Source organism: Chrysemys picta, chromosome 1, assembly GCF_011386835.1.
Source record: "Chrysemys picta bellii isolate R12L10 chromosome 1, ASM1138683v2, whole genome shotgun sequence".
Taxonomy (NCBI): Eukaryota; Metazoa; Chordata; order Testudines; family Emydidae; genus Chrysemys; species Chrysemys picta.
In genome coordinates this window covers 346937272-346964934 of record NC_088791.1, presented here as the reverse complement: position 1 = coordinate 346964934, position 27663 = coordinate 346937272, and the positions used below count along the sequence as shown (strand labels likewise).

General features: G+C 56.2%; 1 protein-coding gene across 3 annotated transcripts in view; it reads left to right on the top strand.

The window, feature by feature from the left end:
• PDE2A (phosphodiesterase 2A) overlaps positions 1-27663 on the top strand; it is a 373783-nt gene that overhangs the window by 94348 nt on the left and 251772 nt on the right. The window contains exon 2 of one of the 3 annotated variants that reach the window (XM_065596463.1): positions 12239-12299. In XM_065596463.1, the coding sequence (XP_065452535.1) occupies positions 12239-12299 (61 nt within the window). Of the gene's footprint in view, positions 1-12238; positions 12300-17690; positions 17782-18243; positions 18481-27663 lie in introns of those variants that run through there. The other 2 variants (XM_065596471.1, XM_005292199.5) reach the window with 2 other exon arrangements.

The window sequence follows — 27663 nt, the reverse complement described above, 5'->3', positions numbered from 1 at the left end:
ATCTTTCATATAGTTTTGTATGTTGTGGTTTGGTCGACCACAACCAGAATTCTCAGCCGACTACTCCACTTACCTCCAACTCCTGCTCCAAATGAGTTCAGTTAAATCTTACTAGCTAGCGTCATTCTAAATCTACACAATAAGCACTTCACACTAGATATATGTAGAGGCGTCGTCCCTCCTTAAATAATTAACCCCTTGACCTGTTTCAACAATTACTTGTACCAGTCCCAAGAAAAGCAGAGGGGAAGGGGGGTTCTACTCCCTCTCTCTTCCCTTGATGGCTAATGTGCTCGTAGACGATTCAGAGGTTATTCCCCAGCCGGGACCTGCGGAGCTGCAAGGGGGAGGCTGGTGGTAGAGGGATCTGGGCGCAGAGACGAGGGGACTGAAATTAGGTCGCCCGAACCGTACAAGTTCTGAACTACTGCGGCCTCTTGGCGGCAATGAAAACATAAATCAGTCAGCTCCCCTGCCACCTCATTGGGTCATTGGGCCCCATGTGACTGCCATTTTAACTCTTATAGGTACCTCAAAATTACAACCAGTTTGCAAAGCCCCCTTAACACATGTATAAAGGAATCCCCTTCTTGCGACATTCGAAACCCCAAGGGCTAGTCAGTAATACCCAATGAGGAGTGCAACGAGGCCGATGTCCTGCATCACCCACTTGCATCCTTACACGGTTACAATTTCCATGGAGAGCTAATGGTGGGAGACGGGGTTACCCACGAGGGTCCTGCCCTGCCACTGGCATGCCTAGTGAATCTGATGGTCAAGAACTCGAGCGCTCCTGTCTCTGTTGCATGTCTGTGTTACTAGAGGCAAAGAACCAGAAAGGGGGAACAACAGCTGAGGGCAAAAGAGGACGTCCCTGGTGAGTTACAGTGAGTGTTTCTGAAAGGCACCAAATTCTGACTGAGAGGTTACCTGGATTTTAACTTAGATTTTACCCAAGGTGAGTTTACCTATTCCGGGTAGGGAGGTTACCCCTGTGCACTGCTGGGGGTCCCTGTTCGGGCCCCAATCTGTAGCCTGATCTATAGATTATGAATAAAAATTCCCAGTTATCACTTTGAGGGCTGACAGATTCTCAACCCAAGATCAGGCCTGGTATTATTAAAATTATTATATAGTTGAGACTCCCGATGTGCACAGGTGCAACACATCTTCACCAGTGGCCATCACTCTGGCCCTTCCCAAGGGCTACATCTCTCTCCCCTACTGCTCTGGGATGCCACTTTTATAAGATGTTACGCTGATGTTACCATGTCTAATGCATATTCACTAGGGGTTTCTCCCCTCTTCTTTATTTGTATTTACTCCCCTTACCAATTGTAAGGGGTCCTTCTATAGGTTAGTGTATTTATGATTTCACCCCGTTATCATATAGGTTGATTCGTTGCCATGGCACTCTGGCGGTCGGATGTTCAGTCCAAAACCTTCCAGAAGCTGGAGTCAGTTCGTGTTCTGTGGTTGGCTGATGTCGTTATGGACAAATTCCCCCTACACTCTGCTTCCAGTTCCCCCAAACTTATGAGTGACCTAAATTTATCTGTGCCAAAGTTCTAGGCCTCAAGCCTGTGGTTTACTGCTGGAGCCAATGTTTAACAGGATACAAGCCTGCAGGTCCCTTGCATTACGGCTGAATATAATAAAGCGGAATATAATGCAAAGCAGTGACTATAATAGAGATAAAGTGGCCCACTGGGCTACCATTTCCCACTCTGTGCATCACAAGGAAGTGAAAAGCTGGGGGCTGTCCCCTGCTCCGATATTATTAGCTCATAGAGATGGATCCAAACCCCAGTGTCACACACCGTAGGGGTCAGGCTGTCCTCTCACTTACACTACAGCAGTTCCACTGGCTTGAGGCTACTTGCTGCTGATTTACCCTCATATGAGAGGGGATCTCTGGGGTGCTGGAAATCTGGCTCCAGAGCCGGGGACCCTCCCTGCTCCTCAGAGGTCTGTAGCTGATGTTGTCCATTTGAGCAGGCCGGCGGATCAGGGAGTTCTCCGCTCTCTGTGCTGATGGGCAGGGGCAAAGCTCTGGAGACATCCAAGAACTGCTTTGGAGACATCAGCGGCAAGGAGCCCCTGCTTTTGTTCTGACCCACCTGCAGAGATTTCCTGGGGACGGGAACTATGAGCTCCCTCTTCTTCACCGAGGCAGCTTTTAGCCGCCTACAGCTCCGGTTCGAGTCGTGCCAGCTGCATTTGCGCAGAGTGAGGCTGCCCGCTGGGTCATGGGGCCCTGCTAGCCAGACAAGGCCTGTCACTGGGTAGCAGGCAGTATTGCCCCTCCTTATATGTGCCAGGGGGCAGGAGGACACTGTCCTTACCTGTACCGCCCCGCCCCTCGGTCCCCAGGCCGCAGTTCTGTGATCAACACCTAGTTGTGGTCATTGGATGTCACGCGTCAGGAACATTGGGCGGATCCACTGAGGGATCAGGAAGGAATCTCCCTACAATGTCTAGCACTGCACCATGGTCCATGTGTCTCATAGGAGATTTTCACCTTCTTCTTCTTCTTCTTCAGATGGCAGAGGTAGATGTAGAGCAACAATTATAATTTTACATGGAGGTGGCTAAGCCAGAAAATTGAGTCTGGAGTAGCAGAGTGTATTGTTGTGATGAACAGAACATCAGAACATAAGAACGGCGAGACTGGGTCAGACCAAAGGTCCATCCAGCCCAGTCTCCTGTCTTTGACAGTGGCCAATGCCAGGTGCCCCAGAGGGAATGAACAGAACAGGGAATCATCCAGTGATCCATCTCCTGTCACTCAATCCCAGCTTCTGGTCCTTTGTATTTGTGAATCAGGCATTGAGTCATTATCTGTTCCCTGGTCTGTTCTGGGTGACCACAGGGAGAGTTTTTAAGTTTCCATTTGTGCAGAAAGTATCCACCTCTGCCATGGTTTGTGCGGATGTGATTTAGGGTTGCCCATGAGCTTTGTGGAAGACTGTCGCCAGAGATCTTCCACGTCGGGTCTTTCACAAGGGGTTTGTTTGTGACTTCTTGTGAGTTCCATTCGGCTTTCCAAGCTTCACCACGGTTGAAGTCGCATTGTCTTAAGCATGTCTTCCTCTTAAGCATGGGGTATTGGTCACCGCTGGAGGCAGGATACGGGACCAGCTGGACCAATGACCTGATCTGGTTCAAAGAATAATACCGCAAGCGGCTGCTTAGTGTGTACGCATGCCACTGCCCTCTATGTCTGGAACTGGAATCGCTCAGCTGTGTGTCATAGGCCCCGTACTGCTAACAGCGATTCTCCTTTAACTCCAGTGGCAGAGGCCTGTGGTTCTGAGCAGGAAGAACTGGGTTCCATCTCTTCCGGTGCCATGAGCTCTTAGACTCAGTGATTCCAAGGCCAGAAGGGATCACTGTGATCACCCAGTCTGACCTCCTGTATGACACAGGCTATAAAAAACAAAACAAAAAAACCCTCCAGAGGGCTACAGATTTTTTACAGCCCTTTGCTCTCCTCCTCTTTAGCCAGGCTAGGCTCCAGGATGTTCATCAATTAAGCATCAAAGCCTCCTTGAGAGGGAGGTGAGTAGAATTCCCACCCCCCTCTGGCTTTAGGAGCAGCAAGAACCTGCAAACTCTGAGAAGGAGCTTGTCTTCTGCTTGACTCCGGTCTCCGCTTGCTCTGCTGCTCCCGCAGCCCCCAGGATGTCACTTCCCAGCTGAGACGCCGCGGCTGGTTTCTCTGGTATTGTATAACGAGATCGCCTCTTAATTGGGAGCAGGGGCAAATACGGTCCCAGCACGATCCGAGTCCCAAGCCGAGGCATCAAATACGGATCCAGGCAGGCATTAGATCCGCTCTGCGGGCACAGCTGCAGCGTCAGACCCTCGAACTGCCCTTCTGCCGGCAGACGACTGGGGCCAGGGCGAGTGGACAGTCTCCTTGGCTGCATTCCCCAGAGTCCAGACCAGGTTAATTGGCTCTGGAACCTCCTTCCTGCCCGGAGGTTTCGCGGCTACATGCACCAGGGTTGCTGCCCCCGCCCCCCTGGCACTGTTTGGGAGGGCGTGGGAGTGGGGAGATGCTACTAATGCTTGAGGACAGTGAGGGGCTGATAAAACACCCTGCATAAGCCAGCCAGGTTCCCCGCGCAGCCCACTCATGGTTAGCCCCTGGAAAGCTGGTTCAGTCTTATCCCGGGGCTGGAGCAGAAACTGAGGCACAGCGGGATTAAGGACCTGATCCTGACAGGGGCTGAGCACTGAACGCGGAGAGGGGCAGCACCGCTCCAGGCTGGCCCACATGGCCGAGCAGGGACTAGAGCCCGACTCTAACCACTAGCTGGTACTGCCGCAGCCCAGCCAGGCTCTGGGTATGGCTCCACCGCGTTACACTTGCAGGCAGGATTTTCACGCCCCTTTCCCAAGTCCCTGAGCGTGTGTGTGTGTGTGTGTGTGTGTGTGTGTGTGTGTGTGAAATCCCAGGTTTGGCTCAGGTTGCATTATAACCAACATGTGTGAGTTGCAACCTCACGTTGCCAGGGAGGTTAATGGCGCCCTCTTGAGGAGTGGGACATTAGGACCAAAGGAGCATGAGCGATGTCTTGTCCTTGATGGTGCATGACTGCCGGGAGCTGATGACCCCAGAGTCTACCCAGCCCCACAGCCGGCTCGGCTCCAGTGCCCGGCAGTGATGCTGCCGGCACAGGCGAATCCCTGCCTGGCATTTGTGCCGAGGGTTAAGTGACTGGCTGGCCGTGGCACAGCAATAAAGGCACCGCAGGGAGGGGTGGTGGATCAAAGGGGGCAGGCGCCCATCAGTTGGGAGCGCAGAGGGTTGGGGTAGGGGAGGGATCCGTGTGTTACCTGTGCTGGCACCTGGGTCCCCGTGTCGCTAGCAGGGCACGGTGGACAGTTGTGGGGGACCCCTAGGCAGCAGCTGCTGCTGTCTGACAGGCAGCGGGGAAGGCCAGTTTGACGGGGACATGTAAGTGGAGCTGATGACAGTAAGAACTAGAGCTGAAGCGGGAAGCTCTTTCCCTGAGGGCCAGATAGCCGCCTGCCCTCTCCCCTGGGACCGTCCAGGGAGTCCGGCCTTGCAATGTTTCCACCCCGATCCTCACAGCAAGAGGACCTGGTTAATGTCAGAGGTAGTGAAGCCCCTCGGTGCTCAGCGGGAATAGAGCACTGCTCCTCCGGGGGCACTTCTCTTCCGGGCCGGCTCCAGGGTTTTTGCCGCCCCAAGTGGCGGGGGGAAAAAAAAAGCCGCGATTGCGATCGGCGGCAGCTCCACCGCGCCGCTTTCTTTTTCGGCGGCAATTCGGCGGCACGTCCTTCCCTCCGAGAGGGACTGAAGGACCCGCCGCCGAAGAGCCCGACGTGCCACCCCTTCCTCTTGGCCTCCCCAAGCACCTGCTTGCTGGGCCGGTGCCTGGAGCCAGTCCAGCTTCTCTTGTGTCAGCCCCTCGGCGCCGGGCTGCTTGGAGCCGAGGGATGCTCAGAAGGGGAAACTCGGTGGAGGCAAAACTCCACGTTCTGGGCTACTAACCTACACATAGTCCCTTGGCCTGTGTGCAGGGAGGGGAGGGAAGGCTAGTGGTGTGGTGCTGCCTTCCCGGCCTCATTCCTTCTGATCCCACCCAGACCCCAAAGCGGGGGGCCTGCGGGGTGTTAAATGCATGCCTCTGGAGGGGCCCTGCTGGGGCATGGCGCTAAAGGAGTGGCTGTCTCCCCAACACATCAAGCCCGGGGAAGAGACGTGAGTGCTGTCAATTCCCTTGGCATCTGCTGTCTCTGCTCCGTGAGGCAGAAGTCCCCAGCGGATGAGGGTCTGTTCTGTCCTGTCCCCATGACGGTGGTGTCCGAGCACGTGACATGGCTAACCTCTGTCGTGTGTAGTTCATTCTCTCTCCCATCCACTCCCGGGGCGGGGACCTGTGTGTGCAGGGGAGAGTTTTCTCACCAGGTACACCTGGGTCTGTGTTTGGTGGCGGAGAGGGGAAGAAATGTGCCTTGTCCTTGGAGCGGAAGGTGGTGAGGTTCGGGGCGGATCTTAGGTCCTGCGGGAGTTCGTTTGGGACCAGCCCCCGTGTCTGGCACAAACGAACTTTATCCTGAGGGCAGAAAGTCCCACTGAGTCTGACGAGCCAAGTTGTCAGCCGCAGTTCTCCTCCGGGAGCTTCCAGCTCTTTCAGGGATCCTGGACCCCGGCCACTGAGCACGTGGACGGGAAGGACGGAGACCTTGGATTTGACAGCCAGGCTCCTGCAGGGCCTCCCGTGGGCCAAGTGCTCATTGTGTGGCAAAGAGTTTCCTCTGCGTGGTGTTCAATTTCCTGAGTTTCAGTTTCTTGGGCCGGGTCTTTGTGCAAGTCACCACATCAGCAGGCTTGATAACAATCAAATGACCTATGCGAAGAGCATAGGATGGACCCCCCCGCCCCCGCATCGGCGCCTGGATGAGTACTGCTACGAGCTCTTTCGACAGACTTTGTGCCTTCAGCTAGTTAACCGCTAGCCGTGACGTAGCGCTTCCGAGTCAAATGAGCAAAACCCCAAAGCAGATGGGGATCTAACCAATCAATACAACAAACCCATTGAATCCTAGAAGCCGCAGCTCCCGGCGCCGAGTTGTTAGATAACCATGCAAATGGAGATGGCTTGGCTGGAGCGTTCGGCATCCGGAACAGCTGGCTGCTCGTACCGAGCGTTGTCATTATGGAGATGGAATGCAGGTGAAAAGTTCATAAAGCTGTTTATTCCAGGGCTTGGGGCCACCTTCTGTTCTCCTTCCTCCTGCGGAACAGCACAAATAGTGCCGCTGAATCTGATGGGCCGGCTCGGGGAGCGGGGTGTATCAGGGCCTGGGCCCTGGGGGAGCAGGGAGGATTATGGGATGGTGATAGCAGGAAGCAGCATGGTCCAGTGCAACGCGCACAGGTAGGAACCCCTTCCTCTCACTGCATGAACTTGGGTCAGTCCTCGCCCTAGTCCGTGCCTCAGTTTCCCCATCTTGCCCAGAGACCCTCTACTAAGATCAGAGTCCCATTGTGCTAGCTGCTGCTCATACACAAAGCGGGAGACACTCTCTTTCCTGACAGGTTTCAGAGTAGCAGCCGTGTTAGTCTGTATCCGCAAAAAGAACAGGAGTACTTGTGGCACCTTAGAGACTAACAAATTTATTAGAGCGAAGAAGTGGGCTGTAGTCCACGAAAGCTTATGCTCTAATAAATTTGTTAGTCTCTAAGGTGCCACAAGTACTCCTGTTCTCTTTCCTGAGGCTCTTACCGTCTGAATAGATAGGACAAAGGATGTAGCACTAGAGCATCACACATTTCATTGCTTGTGCAAGCCAAGGGCTTACTCAGTGGGGGGGAGGGATAGCTCAGTGGTTTGAGCATTGGCCTGGTAAACCCAGGGTTGGGAGTTCAATCCTTGACAGGGCCACTTGGGTAACTGGGGCAAAATCAGTACTTGGTCCTGCTAGTGAAGGCAGGGGGGCTGGACTTGATGATCTTTCAAGGTCCCTTCCAGTTCTAGGAGATAGGATATCTTTATTTATTTAAAAAAAAGGTATATCCCCATATATTTATTTTTATATTTACCCCAATGAGAGACAGCAACTCATTAAGCTGCTGCCTGTGATGCACGCAGTCAGCAGGAGGTGGCGCCAGAGAGTTCCCACCACAGGCCTCATTTTTCTCTCACTAATTTTGGTTTTTCCCTTTTTCCGCTTTTCACCCCGGTCAATGGGGTCTGCCCAGTGGTGCCTAGAGCAGCCCTGGGAAGTTTGGAATTGATTGGCTGCAGCATTATTGTATTACAGAGCGCGAGAGAGCAGGCACAGAGGTCAGGGTGAAACCTCATTTGCTCAGCCAGTTATCCCTGCTGTCCTGAGGTGGAACTGAGGCACAGGGAGATCAGTGACTTGGCCGAGGTCATTGTAACCCCTGGGACCAGGGTGACCAGATGTCCCGATTTTATTGGGACAATCCCGATATTCGGGGCGTTTTCTTATATAGGCGCCTATTACCCCCCATTCCCTATCCCGATTTTTCACACTTGCTATCTGGTCGCCCTAGCCAGGAGTCAGGCGGGCTAAGGGGCAGTCCCCATCAGGGGTCAAAGTTCACCCAAAAGGACTGATCACTGGCAGATTCGGTCCAAGGAGAAGGTACGGCACGGCGGCTAGTGGGGTCAGGAGGGTCTGAGCAGCAGCTAGCCGGCAATGTCATAAGGAGGTGGGAGAAAACTTGTTCACCTTAGCCTCTAAGGATAGAACAAGAGGCAATGGGCTTAAACTGCAGCAAGGGAGGTCTAGGTTGGACATTAGGAAAAAGTTCCTAACTGTCAAGGTGGTTAAACACTGGAATAAATTGCCTAGGGAGGTTGTGGAATCTCCATATCTGGAGATATTTAAGAGTAGGTTAGATAATTGTCTATCTGGGATGGTCTAGACAGTTTTTGATAGGACTGGACTTGATGACCTCTCGAGGTCCCTTCCAGTCCTAGAGTCTATGACTCTATGAATGGCTAGCCAAGGCCAGAATGGAAGCAGGAGGTTTATATATATAGGGGCCAGTGATCAGGGCCACACAACCATGTGGCCTATCAGGAAGCGGGTGGTGGCGCCCCGGAAACTGGCCAACCCATGTCTGTGAGTTCCCTGGTAACCTAATGCAGAAGTGGGGCACAATGGCGAAGGTTACTTCCCGAAATCCCAAACACATTTTGAAATCAAACAAATCTGTGCCCAGATTTTGCTTTGTGCCAATATCCATAGCAACGAGCCATCATAGGCCTAAAGTGAGGCCACAGGGGGTAGGAGGATAGCTACCTTCAAAGGCCAGTCAGTAGATGATGGGGAGTAATTTTACCCCGTTATTTACCTATAGTAATAAGACTCCCAGATCTCATGGGGGTGTTGTGTGGATACTCATTGTGTTTGGTCATATCTCTCCCTAGTGGCTGTTTATAGCGTTACAATAGCCTACTAGTGGCTTACAGCTAGAGGAATTATTCCTTTAGCTCAAGTGGTAGATGCTTTGACTTGAGCGCTGGAGGTTTGAGGTTCGCTGGCCCTGTATACGAATAGCCCTAGGGTTGTTGCTCTGAGTACTGGGGATCAACACTATATAGTGCAGCCATATAGTGAGCGGGATGGGGAGACAGACATTAAAGCAATGGCTTGGACGTGGTAATCGGGAGTCAGCACGCATACGGAGAGCCTGGTAACTGGATCCATATTTCAAAGCAAAGCCAAACAACCGCTGGAGGCGAAGAGCAGCACACCTGAAATCAAACCCTCCTGACGCTGATTTATTTATTGATCGGCTCCTTCGCGGTCTGCCCGGGGCTTTTCCCAGGGACACGGATCACTTTATTAAAACCTACGCGCGGTGGCTCTTTGAACATTTCTCTGCGGCTGTGCCCTGGTGGTCCCCGCGTCGGGAGCGATCTTGTCAAAGCAAAGGAAGGACAGATGCTAGTCAACTTTTCAAACATGCACAAAGGGCCCCGGCAGCAGGAAAGCCGAATTAAGGATTCTCTTTTGGCATGGAGATTTTCTGCTAACGCGCCGTGATTTGGAAGGCAAAGTTATTGGTGCGGGAGAACTTCTGCAAAAGGCTGGTGATTTTTTCACACTGCTTCAGTATAGTACAGCGGTCACGGAGTGCATGTGTGTAGGGGGCGGGGTATTTCTGATCTTGGGAGTCCATCTAGTTCAAATGCTTCAATCAATGAACTATGATATGTGTTCCACCAGTGCCGTCCGGGTCCGACTGAGATCAGGGCTTGATTGTGCGAGGCACTGTTGTACAAGCCCCAGCCCCTAGGAGCTTACAGCAGAAGCAGACAGAGGGCTGGAGAAGGGGAGGATCACGATCCCCATGTCACAGACGGGAGGCAGCTGATGCCCAGAGTGACGACGTGTCTTGCTCAGGGCCATACGGGGAGTCTGTGCAGAGTTGCAGGGGCGGCTCTATGTTTTTTGCTGCCCCAAGCACGGCAGTCAGGCAGCCTTCGGTGGCACGCCTGCGGGTGATCTGCCGGTCCCGCGGCTTCAGCGTACCTGCCGCTGAATTGCCGCGGAAACTGCGGGACCGGTGGACCTCCTGCAGGCGTGCCGCCTGACTGCCACCCTCACAGCAACTGGCAGGCCGCCCCCCGCGGCTTGCCACCCCAGGCACGCACTTGCTGCACTGGTGCCTGGAGCTGCCCCTGCAGAGTTGGGACCTGAGCTGTGTGGGCTGCTCTGTTGGGCAGGTGAGGGGCAGGTTGCTTTGTGTGCGGTGTGCTCAGGAGGGGGGTGTGGCGAGTTGACCAATGGCGGGGGCGTGTAACTGAGAGCTCCCCGTCCCACTCTGTCTCCCCAGGCAAGGTGATGTGTGGATGACTCAATCCCTGGGCAGGGTGGAAGCCTGTAGCCCAGGCCCGGCCCTCTCCCCACTGATTGTCGGCAGTGCTGGGAGAGGGGAGGCTGCTCTGAGCGTCTCCAAACCCCAGGATTGGTCAGCCCCCCGCTGGGCGTGAATAAACAGGTAGATACTAGTGATGGCTGGTGCCTGAGCTGCTGCATGGCTGGCGGCTTGGCCCAGCTCTGCCCTTGTTTGGCTTGTTCACAGGCGAGCAGGAAAGTGAGAGAATTCACCTTCCCTCCAGTTCTCATGTGTTACTTGTGGCAGGGAGTTCCACAGGCTAATTGTATAGACCACCCAGGGCCGCCCGGGGGGGGGCAAATGGGGCAATTTGCCCCAGGCCCCACAGGGGCCCCCACGAGAATATAGTATTCTATAATATTGCAACTTTTTTTTATGGAAGGAGCCCCCAAAATGGCTTTGCCCCAGGCCCCCTGAATCCTCTGGGTGGCCCCGAGACCACATCCCAAGGGATGCTGCTGGGATCCATGGGGCTGCTTGCCTGAGTAAGGCGAGCCCTTAGCAGGCTTTCCTCATGGGCACATCCTTGGGCCCTGCACACTGGGTGGGGTTAAAGTTAACCACCCATGGCCCAGCAAGATCCACTCTACGGCTTCCCCCACTAACCAGAGCAGAGCCTCAGGCAATGCCCCAGAGCCCCCAGGCAGGGGAAAGTCACACTTTATGGCTTGGGGCCCTCTCTCAGTTTAAGCTGGTTCCAGGAGGCACTAAGGGTACATCTACATTACCCGCCGGATCAGTGGGTAGCAATCCATCTATCGGGGATCGATTTATCGTGTGTCGTGTAGACGCGACAAATCGATCCCCCATCGCTCTCCCGTCGAGTGCTGAACTCCAGTTCGGTGAGAGGCGGAAGCAAAGTTGACGGGGCAGCCGCGGGCATTGACCCCGCGCCGCGAGGACGCGAAGTAAGTAATTTTAATTCGATCTAAGATACGTCGACTTCAGCGACGCTATTCTCGTAGCTGAAGTTGTGTCTCCTAGATCGATCCACCCCGTAGTGTAGACCAGGCCTAAGGGAGGGCAGCCTGCCCTAGTGCCACCCACGCCTAGCGGGACAAGAGGAAGGCTGGCGGTGGCACCGGACTAGGCCTGAGACTTGGGTTCTATTCCTAGCTCTGCTACAGACTCCGTCGATGAACTGGGGCAAGTCATTTAACGTCTCTGGGCCTCGGTTCCCCAGCTGCGTCCTTCTCCCGGCACTACTGCTGTCATAACACATTGCAATGTAGTGGCTGTGAGTGTGTGTGCATGGGGCCCACTAGCAGCTAAGGATAAAGGACCTACTACTGCTAACAGCTGAGGGATCCTTCTTTAGCTGGAGATGGGGGGGGGTTAGAGGTGAGGGACCAGGGATCTAAGCCTGGCTCCCCCATCTCTCTGGGGCCTGGGTGTGCAGCATGGCTGGAGCCCGCTGGGTGATTGCATTCCCTGCTCCACCACGTCTGCTAAGCCCATGCCCTGACTGACTGGGAAAGGGAAGGCTCTGGGCGCTGGCCTGGCTCCCTCCTGCAGGTGCTTAGGACCCAGAGGACCCCTCTCCTTGCATTCCCCTTGCCAGTGCCTGCTGCCTGCAGCCGCTCCAGCGCCGGGCTCTGCCTGCCCCCGGGACAGCCCTGCTGCGCCCGGCCCCGGCGCTTTGGGGAGCAGGTGTGGATGCGAAGCCAAGCCCCTGGCAGCGGCGGGGAGGGAGGCGAGGGGAGGGGCGGCGGCGGAGCTAGGACTGGCCTTGGCCGAGGAGGGAGACAAGCGGAGCCGGCCCGGGAGCAGCATGGTCCTGATCCTGCCCCACATACTCATTGCGGTTGTTCAATTTTTTAGACGGGGCCAGCAGGTTTTCCTGAAGGCGGAGGAGACGCTGCCCAGCTCCGAGGCGCTACAGGTAGGAGCCGCTTCCCCCACCTCCCGCGCCCCCCGGGGGCTCTCGGGCCGGCGGGGCTGGGTGGGGTGGGGGGTCCTCGAGGGGACAGGCTGGGGGTGGGCTCGCATCCAGCGGGCACCGGGCTCTGCCTCCTCCTTCGGGCTGGCTGCTTTCTCTCTCCTCCTTCGGGCTTTTCCCTTCTCTCTCTCCTTTTCCTTCTCTCTTTCCTCCCTCTTTCTTTCAGCCTCTTCCCCTCCCCTCTCGCTAGTTCTTGTTCTTTCTCTCTCTCCCTCCTTCTTCTGTCTCTTTTCTCCCTCCTCTTTCTCCTCTTTCCTCCCTCTTTCTTTCAACCTCGTCCCCTTCTCTTTCTCCATTCCTTTTCCTCTCCTCCCCTCTCTTTTTCCTTCCCTCTCCTCCTTCATTCTCCTTTTCCTTCTCTCTTTTCTCCCTCCTCTTTCCCTTCTCTTTCTGCTTTCTCCTTTCAGTCTCTCTTCCTTCTCTCTCTCCTTCTTTCATTTTCTCGCTCCACTTTCCTTATCTTTTTCTTTCTCAGTCTTTCCCCTTCTCTCTTTCTTCCCCCCCCCCCATCCTTTCCGCTCTCTCTTTCTCGTTCCCTTCCTCACAAGCTCTTTCGCTCTTCTCCCTCATTCATTCTTCCCCCTTGGCTGGCGGCGATCGGGGCCGGGGGGGAGCGGACCGCGGGTGTCTCTCGCTAGCCGGATCAGCCCGCGCCCTGCTCGCTGGAGCGGGGTGAACTTTCCGTCGCTCCCCGGTTGTCCCGGTTCTAGGGATCGGCGGGGCCGGGCCGGGGGTGCGGGGCGGAGCCCCCCGGGGGCAGGGGCCAGGGGGGACACGCCAGGGGAAGCTGGGGCGCGCTGGGGGAGGGGGGGTCCGGTGGGACGGGTCTGCGGCTGCTTTGCACCGGGGCTGACCCCGCGCCGCCCGCTGGGTTTGCTCCGAGCAGAGACCCGCGGAAAACCGGCGCAAACTTCCGCCCAGTCACCCCGGGCGGGTTCCCACGGCCTTGCCCCTCCGGGCCCCTCTGCAGTGCTTTGGGGTGGGCTCATCCCCCCCAGCTCATCCCCCTTGGTGCCAGCTGGGGGGGGGTCCTGGTTCTCACAGCCTGCCCCTGCCCCCGTCACGCCGCGAAGTAACTGACCCGCCCGCCGGCTCCGGATCCGAACAATGGCAGGTTGCGCCTGTTTATTTTTACCCAGCCGTTTTATTGCCCTGCCGAGCGCTGCCAGACACGGTAACGTGCCAGGCACTTCCTGGGAAACCGCAGGGAGCCAACTTCTGGGGCTGGGGCTGCGAGAACAGCCAGGGATGGCCCCATTCCCCCCCCCCCCCCCCCGCCCCAGCGCCTCCACATCCTCCTGGCCACAACCCCGGGGGGTTATTACATTCCTGTTTCATAGCTGGAGAGTTTGGGCACAGAGCAACCAGACCTGGAGCTGGGGGGAGATTCCCAGGAGACATGCTCCAGCTCATTCCCCAGAAACCAAGTAGCAGCCCGGTCCCAGTACATCCCTCTTGGGGGCCAGGGGCATATCGAGGCTGCCAAGCCAGTGGCCACCCTCTCTATGTAACGTGCTCGCTGATCAGAGCTAGCCCTCCACCTGGAAATCACACACCCAGCTCCAGGTGTCAACGGAGCCAATGTGGCTTGGCCCAGGTCACAGAGGAAGTCTGTGGCAGGCCATAAACGTGAACCAAGATCTATTGCCTAACGCTCTAACCCCTGGACTCTCTATCCTCCCATGGCTGATACCTCTTGCTCTCTGGTAGTTTCTGGTTAACACTAAATTTGAGACCCCCCTGGCAGAGGTCAAGGAAGGGCAGCCTTGTGGTGAAGGCATAGGGTGGGAGTATTGTTCAGGTCCTGTCTCTGACACAGACTCCCCGTAGGACCTTGGAACAGTCACTTAATGCCCCCCCATGTCTCAGTTGCACCTAGGGTGACCAGATGTCCCGATTTTATAGGGACAGTCCCGATTTTTGGGTCTTTTTCTTATATAGGTTTCTATTACCCCCCCCACACACACACACCACCTGTCCCGATTTTTCACACTTGCTGTCTGGTCACCCTAGTTGCACCATCTGTAAAATGGGGATAAGATTGCTTACCAGCCTGGCTGGAAGGCTTGGTCTGTTAATCCTCCGGTGGAAGCTGACAGTGAAGTGTAAAGGGTTATTATTACGACTGTAGCAGTATGTCCCCCAAATCCCCGATGTCGCAATTTTTTCTGTGTTGCAGATTGTGGAGGGGGCCTCAGAGGGGATTGCTCTGGCCAAATCATGAAATCCATATTTGTATTACAGTAGCACTTAGTTGACCCAGCGGAGACCGGGGCCCCAGCACTGAGCGAACACACAATAAGTGACAGCCCCTGCCCTAGAGTGGTTGCAATCTAAATAGACCAGATGGGCAAAGGAAAGTTCATTATCCCCATTTTGCAGATGAGGAACTGAGGCACAGAGAGGCCACAGTCCAGATCCTCAAAGGTATTTAGGCACCTAACTCCCCTTTGAGGATTTGGGCCAAAGGGAGTCTGTGGCAAGGCTGGAAATTTTAACCCAAATCTCCTGAGGTCCAGTCAGGCCCCTGAGCCTAGTAAGATACTGGGAAAGCCAAACACCACAGACTTGTGCTACTACCCGACAACCTGGAAATGAAACTGACTATACACAAACTGAAACTGACCGTTCTACTTCCACCATCCTTGCTGAGGGTGATGCAAACGGCAGGCGAAGAGCATCCCTACGTGGGATTGAAAACAAATCCAGTCAGTTTTTAAAAGCTCAGGTGTCATGAATATCATACAGGCTGGGAATTCTCTCAATACTCTCCTATGGGGGAGGCGATACAAGGTGTTTCTTATACCCTCAGAACATGACTCAGGTGGGGCATAGGTCTCACGTAGGATCTCTCTATGGAGGATCTCCACCCTCCACATTTGATCTGGAAAGTGTCCCCTCGCTGCCCGGCTTTCTTAGCAGTGACGGGGTTTGTTAGCCAGAGATTTGTTCAGGGCCCATGTGCTCTGGGCGACTTTTCCGCACACAGGATGGGACCTGGCAGCGTTAATCAAGAGCCCACGAATGCAGGAAGGGGAATGAGCCGAACAAGGCTGAAAGGCAATAACCAGAGACAAAAAAGGTGGTCTGCAAATAGCCGAGGGCAACGGCAGATTGATTTGTGATTGGAAAAGAGGGAAACACATTTATTTCCCTCTTAATGAAAAATGGCTGGTGATAGGATGTGTAACACAAACCACTGTGCAAAGAGCACTTGGGGCTTGTCTAATACACACCCAGCTGCATGGGGGTGGGTCGCAGTCACGATGCCAGCCTAGGTGTGCTGCTCTGGCAGAGGGCGCTAGAGTGCAGGAAGGGCTGTGTGTCGCTCCCTGCTGGCCCGTTGAAGGAACAGCCTTTGCGGGCAGCAGGGGGAGAGGTAGCCAGCCCTCAGTGCTGGATGGGAGACAGAACCTCTGAGAGGGAATAAAGGCAGGATAGGTGAGAGGGAGGATGATCCAGTGGTTTGGGTGTGAGCTCGCCGCGTAGGAGACCCGGGTTTAAGTCCTGCTCTGTTGCAGGCTCCCTGTGTGACCGTGGGTAAGTAATTCAGTCTCTCTGTGCCTCAGTTTCCTACCTGTGCTATGGGGATGATAGCACTGCCCTGCCTGGCAGGGGCTTGGGGAGGTTATTACGTTAAAGAGTGGGAGGTGCTCAGATACTGCAGTAAAGGGGGGGTGTCATATAAGTACCATCGATAGTAATAAAGAGAAAAAAAACGGGGGATCCCAGATCATTCTCCTCATAGACACTCTGGTCCCACTCGAGTCAATGGCAAAACTCCTTCCGAGCTCAGTGGGCATGGGGGTTGGCCCTGACTGCCCAGGTCTGCAAAAACTCTTCCTTGTGCATGGGCTTGACTCTTGCTATCCTAGGCCTAGTAACACGGAGTTACTGGGATGGTCACACAATGACTCCTGGGGGCTAAGAATCCCTTGAAGTTAAGCACATGGTGGGGGAAGGGATAGCTCAGTGGTTTGAGCATTGGCCTGCTAAACCCAGGGTTGTGAGCTCAATCTTTGAGGGATCTGGGGCAAAAATCTGTCTGGGGATTGGTCCTGCTTTGAGCAGGGGGTTGGACCTTCTGAGGTCCCTTCCAACCCTGCTGTTCTATGATTCTATGAGCCTGACCCATGCTGAGGAGCCAATCATTCCTCTGGCTGGCCCACGGGGTCGGTGTGAGCCAGGGTGGCAGGATCTAGCCCTCTGCAAATTGTAGCAAAATCAACAGCTGGGATGGCTCCGTGGGCACTGGGAGGCAGTGTGGAGCTGCGGACAGGGTCCAAGACTAGCAGGCAGGTCTGTTCCCATCTCTGCTGAGTGGCCTTGGGCTAGTCACTTTCTCTCCCCGGGTCTTGTCAGTCAGTGGGACATAGACATAGAAAGCGCTTTGAGAGCTGGGGGGTGAAAGAGCGAAATATTAATCCTGCCTGGGCCCCAGAGGGCACCCAATGAGGTGTCGTCCATTGCAGGCTCAGGCCAGTAGAGATTAGCAAACGCTGGCAGGCACAATATCTCCTGTGAGGCTGGGGACAGTCTGAACTTTAAAGCAATCAGTTACCCCGCAAGGCTCAATCCCTGTGCCGTTCATTGGGACCCGGCTCCACTGAAGGCAGTGAATAAGGACTATAGGATCGGACTCTGCAGGCCTGACCCAAAGCCCGTTAAAGGCAATGGAAAAGCTTCCGTTGATTTCAGTGGCTTTTGGCTCCGACCCTGCTATGCCCCTGACTACTCCTACAAGCACAGAGGAGGTGTGGGAGCCAGGCTCGCATGCCTGGGCCCTGAGGTGGAATGGGCAGTAGAGAACGGGGTGGATTCCGTTCTGTTTGTTGTAGGTGTTGGGTCTTCAGGGCCAGCGCTTCCACTAGGCGACCCTAGGCAGTCGCCTAGGGTGGCAGGATTTGGGGGGCGGCATTTTGCCGCCCTCGGCAGAAATTCGGCGGCGGGAGGTCCTTCCGCTCCGGGTCTTCGGCGGAAATTCGGTGGCGGGTCCTTCACTCACTCCACGACTTGCCGCCGAGGTCCGAGGAGCGAAGACGCGGAGCTCCGTGAAGACGCGGAGCGGAAGGACCCCCGCCGCCGAATGCTCAGAGGAGGAGCGCTGCCGCCTAGGGCGGCAAAAACCCTGGCGCCACTCCTGTGTGTCTGTAGTGCTGGAGGTTGGCATTGCCGCGGTCTGATCCTTTTAAGCACTAACTGGCGTGTACAGTAATTGCAGGTCACTCCTTGGCCCTGTACTTACCCCTCCTCCCCCCGGCCTGAGGAAGGGGAGGCCCCGCCCTGCAAGCCCTCACTCACACAAACATTTCAGTAGCAGCTCTCGTGAGGAAGGACTGCAGGCTCAGTGACCTGCCTGCCTCGTAACTCCGTTGGTGTAGGTGCGAGCGGGGTGCCCTGGATGGCACGGTTCAGGCTGGGAAAGGTCAGTGCCAGCACAGAAGGATCATTCCAGCAAGCAATGGGACGTTTCCTCTGGGTTTAAGTGGCCTCCACGTGCTTCTGGGAGAAGCCCTGGCACTGCGAGGCTCCTGAAGCCTGTGACTTTTGGGGGAGGCACAGGGATTTGCTGGCAGTATTGGGCAAGGCGGCTGGGGTAGATGGAGCATCCCAAGTTAGGCCAGACAATAACACGGTGGCACGGCTGTGGTCACCACTGCGGGGAGGGTAACAGGAGTACAATCGACACAGCGAGGCCAGGCTAAGCAGCTGCTCTCGCCGCAGCTGGAAAGGGAGATATGACTGGGGGGGGGCGGAGACGTGGCTGAAAACAGTGAGCTTCCGAGTTCCCTCGCATGTGGTTTGCTTGCTAGACAGCACGGGGTGTCCCTCTGGTGGGTCCCTCCCCCGCCCCTTCACCGGGTGGACCCCATGCGCTCCAGGCTCCGAACAGCTCGCCGGTGACAGCACAGCCGCCTGGAACAGCCTCTGCCTCTGAGGTCGCCCGCGGCTGCGGAGAAGTGGGATTCCTGCAGGGGACTGGAGGAAGCGGGTAGGACGGCCCCGGCTCCTGCAGCCAGAGCACATCCACTCACAGCCTCGGCGAGCTGCCCTGTCCGGAGATCCCTGCAACCATCTCGGGGGCTGGTGATGGGCTTGGAAGATGGAGACCATCCAGGACAGTGTAAGGCCAAAAAACCCCTTCACTTTTTATTATTAATGCCGAGGGCAGTTCCTGAAATTCCTAGCCCCTGCCCAGCCCCTGATCATTTGTCTTTCCCTGTGGTCTCACCCTGGATTGTTAGTTCCCGGCTTTCTTCTGCACTTTTCTGCCTCTCTTCTCGTCTACTCCCTCTTTCTTTCTTTCCCCTCCTTTCTCGCGCTTTCCCTTCTCTCTCTTCCTCGTCTATGTCCTCCTCCTCTCCTTCCTCTGTTCTTTCTCTCGTCCTTGTGCGGATGACTCGCAGTTGTGTCCAGGAGGCTGCTTTTTCCGCATTCTTTCCCCCCACCCCACCCCCCCGTGCTCTGCGTGTGTGTTGGTGTGAGCCTGTGTGTGTCACACGCACCCCTTCCGAGTTGCGTAGCCATCAGGTGTTTGTGTGAGTATCGGTCAGAGAACGGAGACTTTGGAGGTAGCCCCACACCTGGTGTAAATTAGCATTGAACGCAAGGGAGCGGTGGGGGGAGGCAGAAAGGGCACTGCTGGTACGTGAATCTACAGCGAGTGACCCTGGGGGCGATGGGGGGTAATCAGATCTCAGGCTTCAGGGCGTGAGCTGATCGTGTCGGGGTCAGGAAGGGATCGTCCGCAACGCCGTTGGGCTCTTGACTAGGGGTGTTTGGGGTGGGAAGACCACATTCCTCGGCAGCGCTGGGGTTAGCCACTGCTGGGGGGCCGGTCTGATCTGCTGCGCTCTTCACTGTATGTTGTCCCGGAGCCTCTACCAGCCCAGGACGGGCGCACTCCCCTGCAGAGCAGGAAGCATTGTCTGTATTCAGAAGGCAGCAGTGAAACCAGCGAGAGGCTAGGGCCCGATCCTACTTCCGTGCGAGTCAGTGGCCAAACCCCAGTGTGAGCAGGACCTTAAACTTCTAGTGTCTCTGTTCCCTAAGACTTGCTGAAGGCCCTTCCTGGCCTGCCTGCTGTCGGCTCGCTGAACCCTTTCTACCAGCCCTCCCTGCAGGGAATGAAGCCTCCCACCCCCATCCCACCAGGCAGCAAACTGGACCCCCTCCCATGAAAGGAGGGACTGAAATTTCACCTGGGCAGCCAAGTTTGCATGGAGCCTTTGTCAGTAAATACAGACAGTCTGAGGAGACAGAGGGCCTATTCCCAGCTCCCGCTTTTGCAGGGAGATCAGCTCCGCCACCGCAAAGCGCAGCATCTGCCTGAGGTTTGCAGTTTGGGTGTGTGTGGGAAATGCTGCCCTCTGCCCCCAAATTACACCGATGTTAAAAAGTGGGGAGGCATGGCCCCCCTGGCTCCGCCGGTTTGGGTGCCGGTGGACCCCCCACTTCTACAAAGGCTCCGTCGTTCTTTCTGCACACACTATCTTAGCCTTAGTTGGGGTCGACATTTGGACGGGGAGAGCCAGCACCTCCATGAAATCCACTAGGGACCTGGCTGTCGCCAGTTGATCGTACGTGGACGACGTCCGGATATTAGGAGCATGGGAGTTGACAGCCTGGATCAGTCCCAAGGTCCATCCAGCCCAGTCTCCGGTCTCTGAGTGGCCAGTGCCAGGTGCTTCAGAGGAAGTGGCAAGAAATTCCAGAGCAGGCCGATGTGGGATCATTTGCCTCCCTTGAAAAACTCATCCTAATCCCTGACAGTTAGAGATCCCTCTTTGAATCCTGCTAAATTCTTGGCCTCCATGGCCTCCTGTGGCGGTGAGTTCCACAGGCCAATTACAAGGCAGCATTGCATTTGTAGCCATTTTGAATTTGCCACCTTTCCGTTTCATTGTGCTTGTGTTTGAGACAGAAGAGAAGCACTGGATTGTTCTGTGTTCGTACAGGGCCTAGCACAGTTGGTCCTGGGCCATGACTCTTAGGCATTATTGCAAAGTTTGTAGGTAGATCAGAAAGGAACGAGTGTGTGGAAAACAGGGAAAGAGGGAGGGAGAGAAAGAGCTTTTTTATAGCCCTCTCCTTTGAAGCATTACTGGTGCATACTCAGTATCTATCGATCTGCTTTTATTTCTTTGTGTGTGTGTTGCAAAGCGAGGGGAAGGAAGATAGCGCACGAGAAATAACTGAGAGCTGCTGAAGGGGAAAGAGGAAATGAACCCAAAGGCGGCTACTGTACAGAAGCAAACAATGCCAGCCGCGCTGATCTCCTTCAGATAACAAAACCTGGCCAGCGCTCTACATAGTGCAGATGTTCATTTGTTTGTAGGCATCACGTGTCTGCAGGCTGCTGCGTGCCAGGCACTTTCCTGGGACAGAGGAAATAAAAGTGGCCCAAGGGGTTAAGGGCCGTGGATCAAGACAGCAGTGCTGATTTCTTAATGATCTGGGCACACACAGTGTTCTCCTTTGGAGCGGGGTGACCTGGGGAGGAGGCGAAGGGGCGTGTATGTACGTGTGTGTGTCTGTGTGTGTGTGTGAGAAACAGAGGGTCCATTTGGTTGACTGACGGTGATGTTATCTATAATCACCCACCGTATGGGTTTCGAACCATCCATCGTGAAACTGACCAGGCTCTATCCCAGCAACGATATGGAAATCGACTAGCAGCTAGTCAGCAGGTGGCTCGCGCCCGAGAGAGCGCGGCAGGATGGAGCGAACAAATGTCGTGGCCCTGAAGGCCGGTGACGTGGTGCCAGCGCTGTAACAGGTGACTAAGGGCTACGTAGCACGCGTTGCCGATAAGAGGGGTGGGAGATCCAGGCCTTTGATTTCTCTCTCGACGCTCCCTCTTAGGACCAAAGGGGGAAGGCAGTGCAGCGTGGCAGACTCCTAGTAAATGCCCTTTGCTGCTTTGGTCTTGAAGAACATGCCACGGTTCGGCTCGAGGCCGGGTCCAGTGTGTGTGGTTAGACATAGAGATGGGGAGGTGGGGGGCAGCGAAAACACCTTGAGCACCACCCTTCCCCCAAACACGGGTGATCCTTAGAGATATCCTGATGAGCCCTGCGGAGAAGCGATCTCTTGGTGGGGGGAAGGGACGTGGCGGTGTCTAGGGGTGCCCCCCAAAACATGGGCTGGGAAATCACCCCACCCTTGCCTTTGATGCGGTGCTGGAACGTGAACAAGGGGTTCCCTGCTGGCTCAAAATCATCCTAGCGGCTTGCCAGGCCCCTGCTGGCTGTGCCTAACTGTTTACAGTGGGTTAAATCCTGATCGAGTTACTCCACCGCACCCCCTTTGACTTCAATGTGAGTAAGCGTAACACACCCCCAGCTAGGTCAGCAGCAAGATGGGAACCTGGGATTCCCAACCCTAAGAGTCTGGGCGTCTGCCACTTGACCTGCAAGAGTAACTCTGCTGGCTAGTGCCAGTAGTAGGCTCTTAGCATGGGACACATCACAACGTAGCCAGTGTGAGTTACATCGGGACTGAATGAACCCTGGGGAGCACGGAGTTCCAGCCCCAGATCCAGCAATTGATTCTCGGTAATAAATGCCCATGACTCCACTTGCATCTGCCTTGGTGGTGGCCTGGAGGGGGCCTTTGGCTGTGGCTGGCCCCGCTGTTATAGGTGAGGCTGCAGGAGCACACCTAGGTTGCAAGGGGCTGCGTTTTGGATGCCTCTGAGCTCGGGCAACATCACGGTGCATCTCGCACCGCTCCAGCACCTCCACTTAGTTCTACACCAGCAATACCACCTGCTGGTTTAATAAAAGTCCCGGGCCAAGCGTTGGCTGGGCCGCACAGTGGGAAGCTTTGTGCCGTGAGCCGAGTGACCAGACCACCAGGAAGTAGGGCCAGCTGGCGGGGCGAGACGGGGGCTCGAGGGCAGAGTGTGCAGCCTGGGGTATTGCCCGGTTCGTTGGGCACCATCAGGCTGGGACCCGACAAGTGGCCTGCTCCATGGGGGTGAGCGGGAGCCAGAGCTGCCGCCATCCCTGGCTAAGCTAAGCGTTTCCTGCTTTGTGCTCTTGTTAGCCTTGCACTGCCAAATCTATGTCGACAAGACAAACCAAGGGCAGGAGGGGAAACCGAGGCACGGAGCGGGGAAATGACTCGCCCAAGGTCTCACACGAGTGCAGCGGCGGAGCTGGGAATAGAAGCCAGCCTTCTATGCAGCGCCCTGCCCGTAGCACCTGCTGCCTCTGAAATGGTAGCGTAAGCGTCTTTGGCATGAAAGGCACGCTAGCCCGATATTAATACTCCAGCTGCATTGGAGCTAGGCTGCAGATCGACATGGGATATGTCCTGGACGGGGGGGGTGGGGAGGGCAAATTCTTCCTGGGCGTCATCTCAGGCCTTGAAGCACGCAGCCGGAACGCCCTTGTAAATTCCACTCTAGCAGAAGCTGCTTTTGTCCATAGGAATGTCCAAGCCCATCTAGAAATATATGAAGGTCCTTGACTCCGTCTTTGATGGTGCAGAGCAGGGCAGGGTTGGCTTGTGCTGCCAGGTTATTAGAACTCCTTTACTCCGGTGCATCTTGGCAGAGGAGCCCAGCCTCTGCCAGGGGATGGGCTGTTCCGAAGCAGATGCCTTCGATGATTGATTCCCCACGTTAGGGAGCTAACGTATTTACCCACGGATCCACCTCCTGATCTGCCCACCCTCGTTCAGAGCCCCTTATGGCCAAGCGTAAAGCAATCGCTGCGATCCTAAGGAAGCCGTCGCTCGGTCTACCAGGCAGAACCACCCGTCTGCTCCCCAGCTATTAATCTGAGGATGCTACGGCACGAAACGTGTCTGCAGCTGGGCCTCATCACATCCGTTCTTCCTCTGTCCCCCAAATAACAGCTCGGCCCAGTCCCGCTCTGTCATCGTCCTGCGCCCCCTGCTAGCAGCCCCTCTGCAATTACTGCTTCCACTGCTATCAATCAAAGCCTGGGGAAGCAGGAACTACGCTAATAGGGGATAGCGCTGCTCCTCCGGCAAGAGCGGCTGGGTCCTAGTGGAGGGCGAGGTGTGCGTCTGTCTGGAGTCAATGCACCATCCTCTCCTTGTGTTATTCCCAGCTGGAGACACCCCCCGGCCCGGCTCCAGTACAGCTGTTAGGGATGCAGTGTGTCACCTTCCCATCGCATGGGGGTATCCAGTTCTGGTACTCATGGCTTTGCTTTCCTGGGCCTGGGTCTTCACGTTTCGAAAGGTCTGGCCTGCCTCCGGCGGCGGGGGCAGCGTGCCGAAGAGGGGCACCCTCTGTGCTCTCTCGCCCTTTCTCCGCCACGGCGACTTTGCTTTTCATAGGGTCGTGGAAGTGTGGGGCTGGAAGGGCCCCTGAGCGGCCGTTTAACCCAGCCCCGTGTGCTGAGGCAGGGCCAAGTCCACCTCAACCAGCCCTGACAGGGGTTTGTCCAGCCTGGTTTTCAAACCTCCAGCGGCGGATTCCATGACCTCCCTCGCACGTCTATAGCAGAGTTTAACTTAGAGTTAGAAAGTTTTTCCTACTATCTAACCTAAATCTCCCTTGCTGCAGATTAAACCCATTGCTTTTTGTCCGACCTTCAGTGGACACGGAGAACAATTGATCATTGTTCTCTTAATTACAGCCTTTAATGAATTTGAAGGCTGTTATTATGTCCCCCCTCGGTCTTCTTTTCTCAAGACGAGACCTGCCTGGGTTTTTTAACCTCCTCACAGCTCAGGGTTTCTCAACCTTTGCTCATGTTTGTTGCTCTCCTCTGGACTTTCTCCAATTTGTCCCCACCTTCCCTAACGCCTGGCCCCCAGACCTGGACCCAGTTCTCCAGCTGGGGCCTCACCGGTGCCGAGCAGAGCGGGACAATGACCTCTCGTGTTTTTACATAAGACATTCCTGTTAATCCACCTCAGCGTGATACCAGCCTTTTTTGTAACTGCATCACGTTGGTGGCTCGCATTCGATTTGTGCTCCACTGTAAACCCACCCTCCCACCCCCGCTCCTTTGCAGCCTAGCTGAGGTCGTCTCCCTTACCTCTAGACGACGTCATTAGACTGTAAGGTCTGTGGGGCAGGGACTGAATAATTCTGTATCTGTACAGCGCCTTGCACAGCGGGAGCCTGGGCCGTGACTGGGGTTCCTAGGCCCTCCTGCAATGCAAACGTGAAGAGCTGACGGAAAGCAAAACCCTGCCGTGTGTAGGAGAACTCGTTACAGAAGCTGGGCAGTGCCTTCTCTTTCCTCTCCTGAGTCCAGCATTCTCCACCAGTGACCGCTGCCTCCCAGAGCGAGGATACAGAACCCAGGTGTCCGCCTGCCAGATCTTAGCAGTAAGCCCTACACGCGCTGAGCGTCCTCTTGATACAGTCCCCTTCAGCACACACCCAGCCAGCCACAAGCGCTCGGCGACGTGGGGCTCGGTGAAAGCGATTTCAAAGGTCGCCCAAATGTTACTCCACGGTGACTAATACAATGAAATATTAACACCCGTCTCCCCCCGTGCGTTTTACAACCGTGTGTTCTTAAGGGAGCTAATTCTCCTCAGGACTCACGGGCTGCCTTGGTGATTAGCAGGTCTGCCCTGGGATGCATCGGGGGACAGAATTTTGTAAAGGGAAGGAGGATTGAGTGGTTGGGGAAAAGAGACCGCGAGACAGGACTCCTGGGTTCTATTCCCAGCTCTGGGAGGGAGTGTTGCTGTTACTACAGTTCGAGCAAGGGAGTGGGAGACAGGACTCCTGGGTTGCTATTACTACAGTTCGAGGAAGGGAGTGGGAGACAGGACTCCTGGGTTGCTATTACTACAGTTCGAGGAAGGGAGTGGGAGACAGGACTCCTGGGTTCTATTCCCAGCTCTGGGAGGGAGTGTTGCTATTACTACAGTTCGAGCAAGGGAGTGGGAGACAGGACTCCTGGGTTCTTGTCCCAGCTCCGGGAGGGAGTGTTGCTCTTAGAAAAGACAAACAAAGGGTGGGAGGGGAAACTGAGGCACAAAGCGGGGAAATGGCCTGCCCTAGGTCACACAGGAGGTCAGTGGTGGAGCTGGGAATAGAAGCCAGCCTTCCTGACACTCCATGCAGCTCTCTGCCCATAGCCCCTGCCAGGGACTGGGAGTTTGGGCTCCTGGGCTCCAGCCCTGGCATTGGGAGGGAGTGTCGTTTAGTGGTCGGAGCAGGGGAACTGGATGTGGGGGCTCCTGGGTTCTCCTCCCAGCTCTGGGAAGGGTGCTGTTCCTGTAGTTGGAGCAGGACGCCTGGGTTCTTTCCCTTCTCCGGTTCAGAAGCAGTTGGCCTTTCGGGCCATGGCCTTGCAGCGGGCGAGACTTCTGCTTTATCGCTGGCACATGTGGCAGCTGCCCCCTCCCGCCTGCTGTGTTTGCATAACGGATTAGCCATCAGGCCTTATCTCCCCGCTCCTTATCTCTCCGGAGGTATGAGCTGCAGAGCCACGGTGGAGGTGAGTCACTCACCACCTGGGCGCGAGGACACCGAAAGTGAGCTAGCTCCTGCGCTCGGCCTGGCATTGCTGCAGCCTGGCACCTTCTGCTCACCCGAGCCTTAGTGCCGGGGGGGAGGGGTGTTGCTGAAAAGGGGGCTGCCGGTTCTTTGGGAGGGGGGAGGCTGCTTTCTCGCTTCTTTCCCTCAGCGTGGGCCAAATTCTCCTCTCTGTTCCACCCCTCTAATCCCAGTGAGAGGAGCGCTTGGCCCCCTGACGCTCTCTGCGGAGCGCTTGCTCATCCATCTGGGTAGCAGCCACCAAGAAGAGGGCCTGGTTGTGCTAGGCGCTGCACGCACAGGTCGCGAGCGCGAGAGAGGCCCTGCGTACAACTTCGAAAGACAGAGGGGGGAAACTGAGGCACAGTGCAGTGATTCACCCCAGGGCACACGCTGGTCAAGGTGGGCCCAGAACCCAGGTCTCCTGAGTCACTGCTGCCTTGAGGGTGGTGGTTTCTCTGTGGCTCTGTTGATCGGTGCATTTGTAGCCTCCCCACGTGGTCTAGGAGGGGAAAGCCGGGAAGGAAGATATCCCAGCCCTGGCTAGAGCTAGGCCATTCTCCTCACTGAGGCTGATCATCTCCCTGGGAGCAGGGCCATCCTTACCCATACCAAATTTCCTGGTGCCCTGCGCAGCTGCGTGCTGCTTCAGCCCCGTCCCGCCTCTTCCCCAGGCTTCCCACCCCTGCTCCGCCCCAGCCCTGCCCCCACTCTACCCCTTCCCCAAAGTCCCTGCCCTACTCCGCCTGTGCCCCACCTCTTCCCGCCCCTAAGGATGGCAGCAGGGCCGGGCCTGCACGCACCGGCGGCAGGAAGTGCAGGGATCCGGCCCCAGCCGCGCCGCCGATGAGTGCTGGGGGGTGGTTCCCCCCTGCCCCCCAAGCCAGCCCCCCTCATGGAGGCCTGGGGCTAGCCCCCCAACCCCTGTGGAGGCCTGGCCCCCTCCCACTGAGGGGGCTGCGTAGGGCCCCAGAAGAGCTAGGGATGGCTCTGCCGGGGGGCAGGGGGAGTCACCTGACAGCTGACAGGTGCCGGGAAGCTTTCCTGCCTGGCACTACAAGGCCTCTGAGGCAGGATCTTGGGGGAAGGGAATCACAGCAGCCCAGACAGGGAGCCTGGCCTCGGGGATGGGGCGAGCAGAGCTGGGAGGCTGAGGGTCACATGGCTGGAACGGCTGACCCTGACCCAGGTCTGCCCTGCGGCGCCGAATGGCCCTGATTCAGCCAAACTCTTAAGCACACACTTATCGCTGGGGTCTGAGTCGGGTGGGATGGATTGGCTGGAGCTCTGAAAAGCACACGCTGGACCACGGTGCGGATGGCAGCAGTGGGGGGCGGGGAGAGGCAGAACCTCGCTACCCCCTGCATCTGTGCAGCAGCAGATCATGCATGTGCCCCCTTGCCCCCGAACGCAGGATGCTGCCTCCTGCACCCCCTGGGGCGATGGCCACGCCCCACGACTCAGCAGCTGGTGGGGGGCACAAGGGGCAGCATGCTGCCCATAGGGGAGCCCGGAGAGGAATCATAGGCCTGTGCTTTGGAGGTTGAACCGAGCCCCCTGTGACTTTGAGCATCCCCCAACTCCTCCGTGCCTCAGTTTCCCTACGGAGCTAGCCCGGTTCCTCCCCCCTCCCAGGGGTGGTGTGTGGGCTGTCTCCAGTCATCTCTGCATCGTAGTGTCCCAGAGGGGCTGAACGTTACTGAGCATTTGGAGAGGCCAGGTGGCTGTAGGTTTCCCAGAGAAGCATTTGTCTCCGCGGCTGCATCATTTCCTCCCTGCGACACAAACCCATTAGCAGGGCAATAAAGGAGAGGAAAAGGCCTG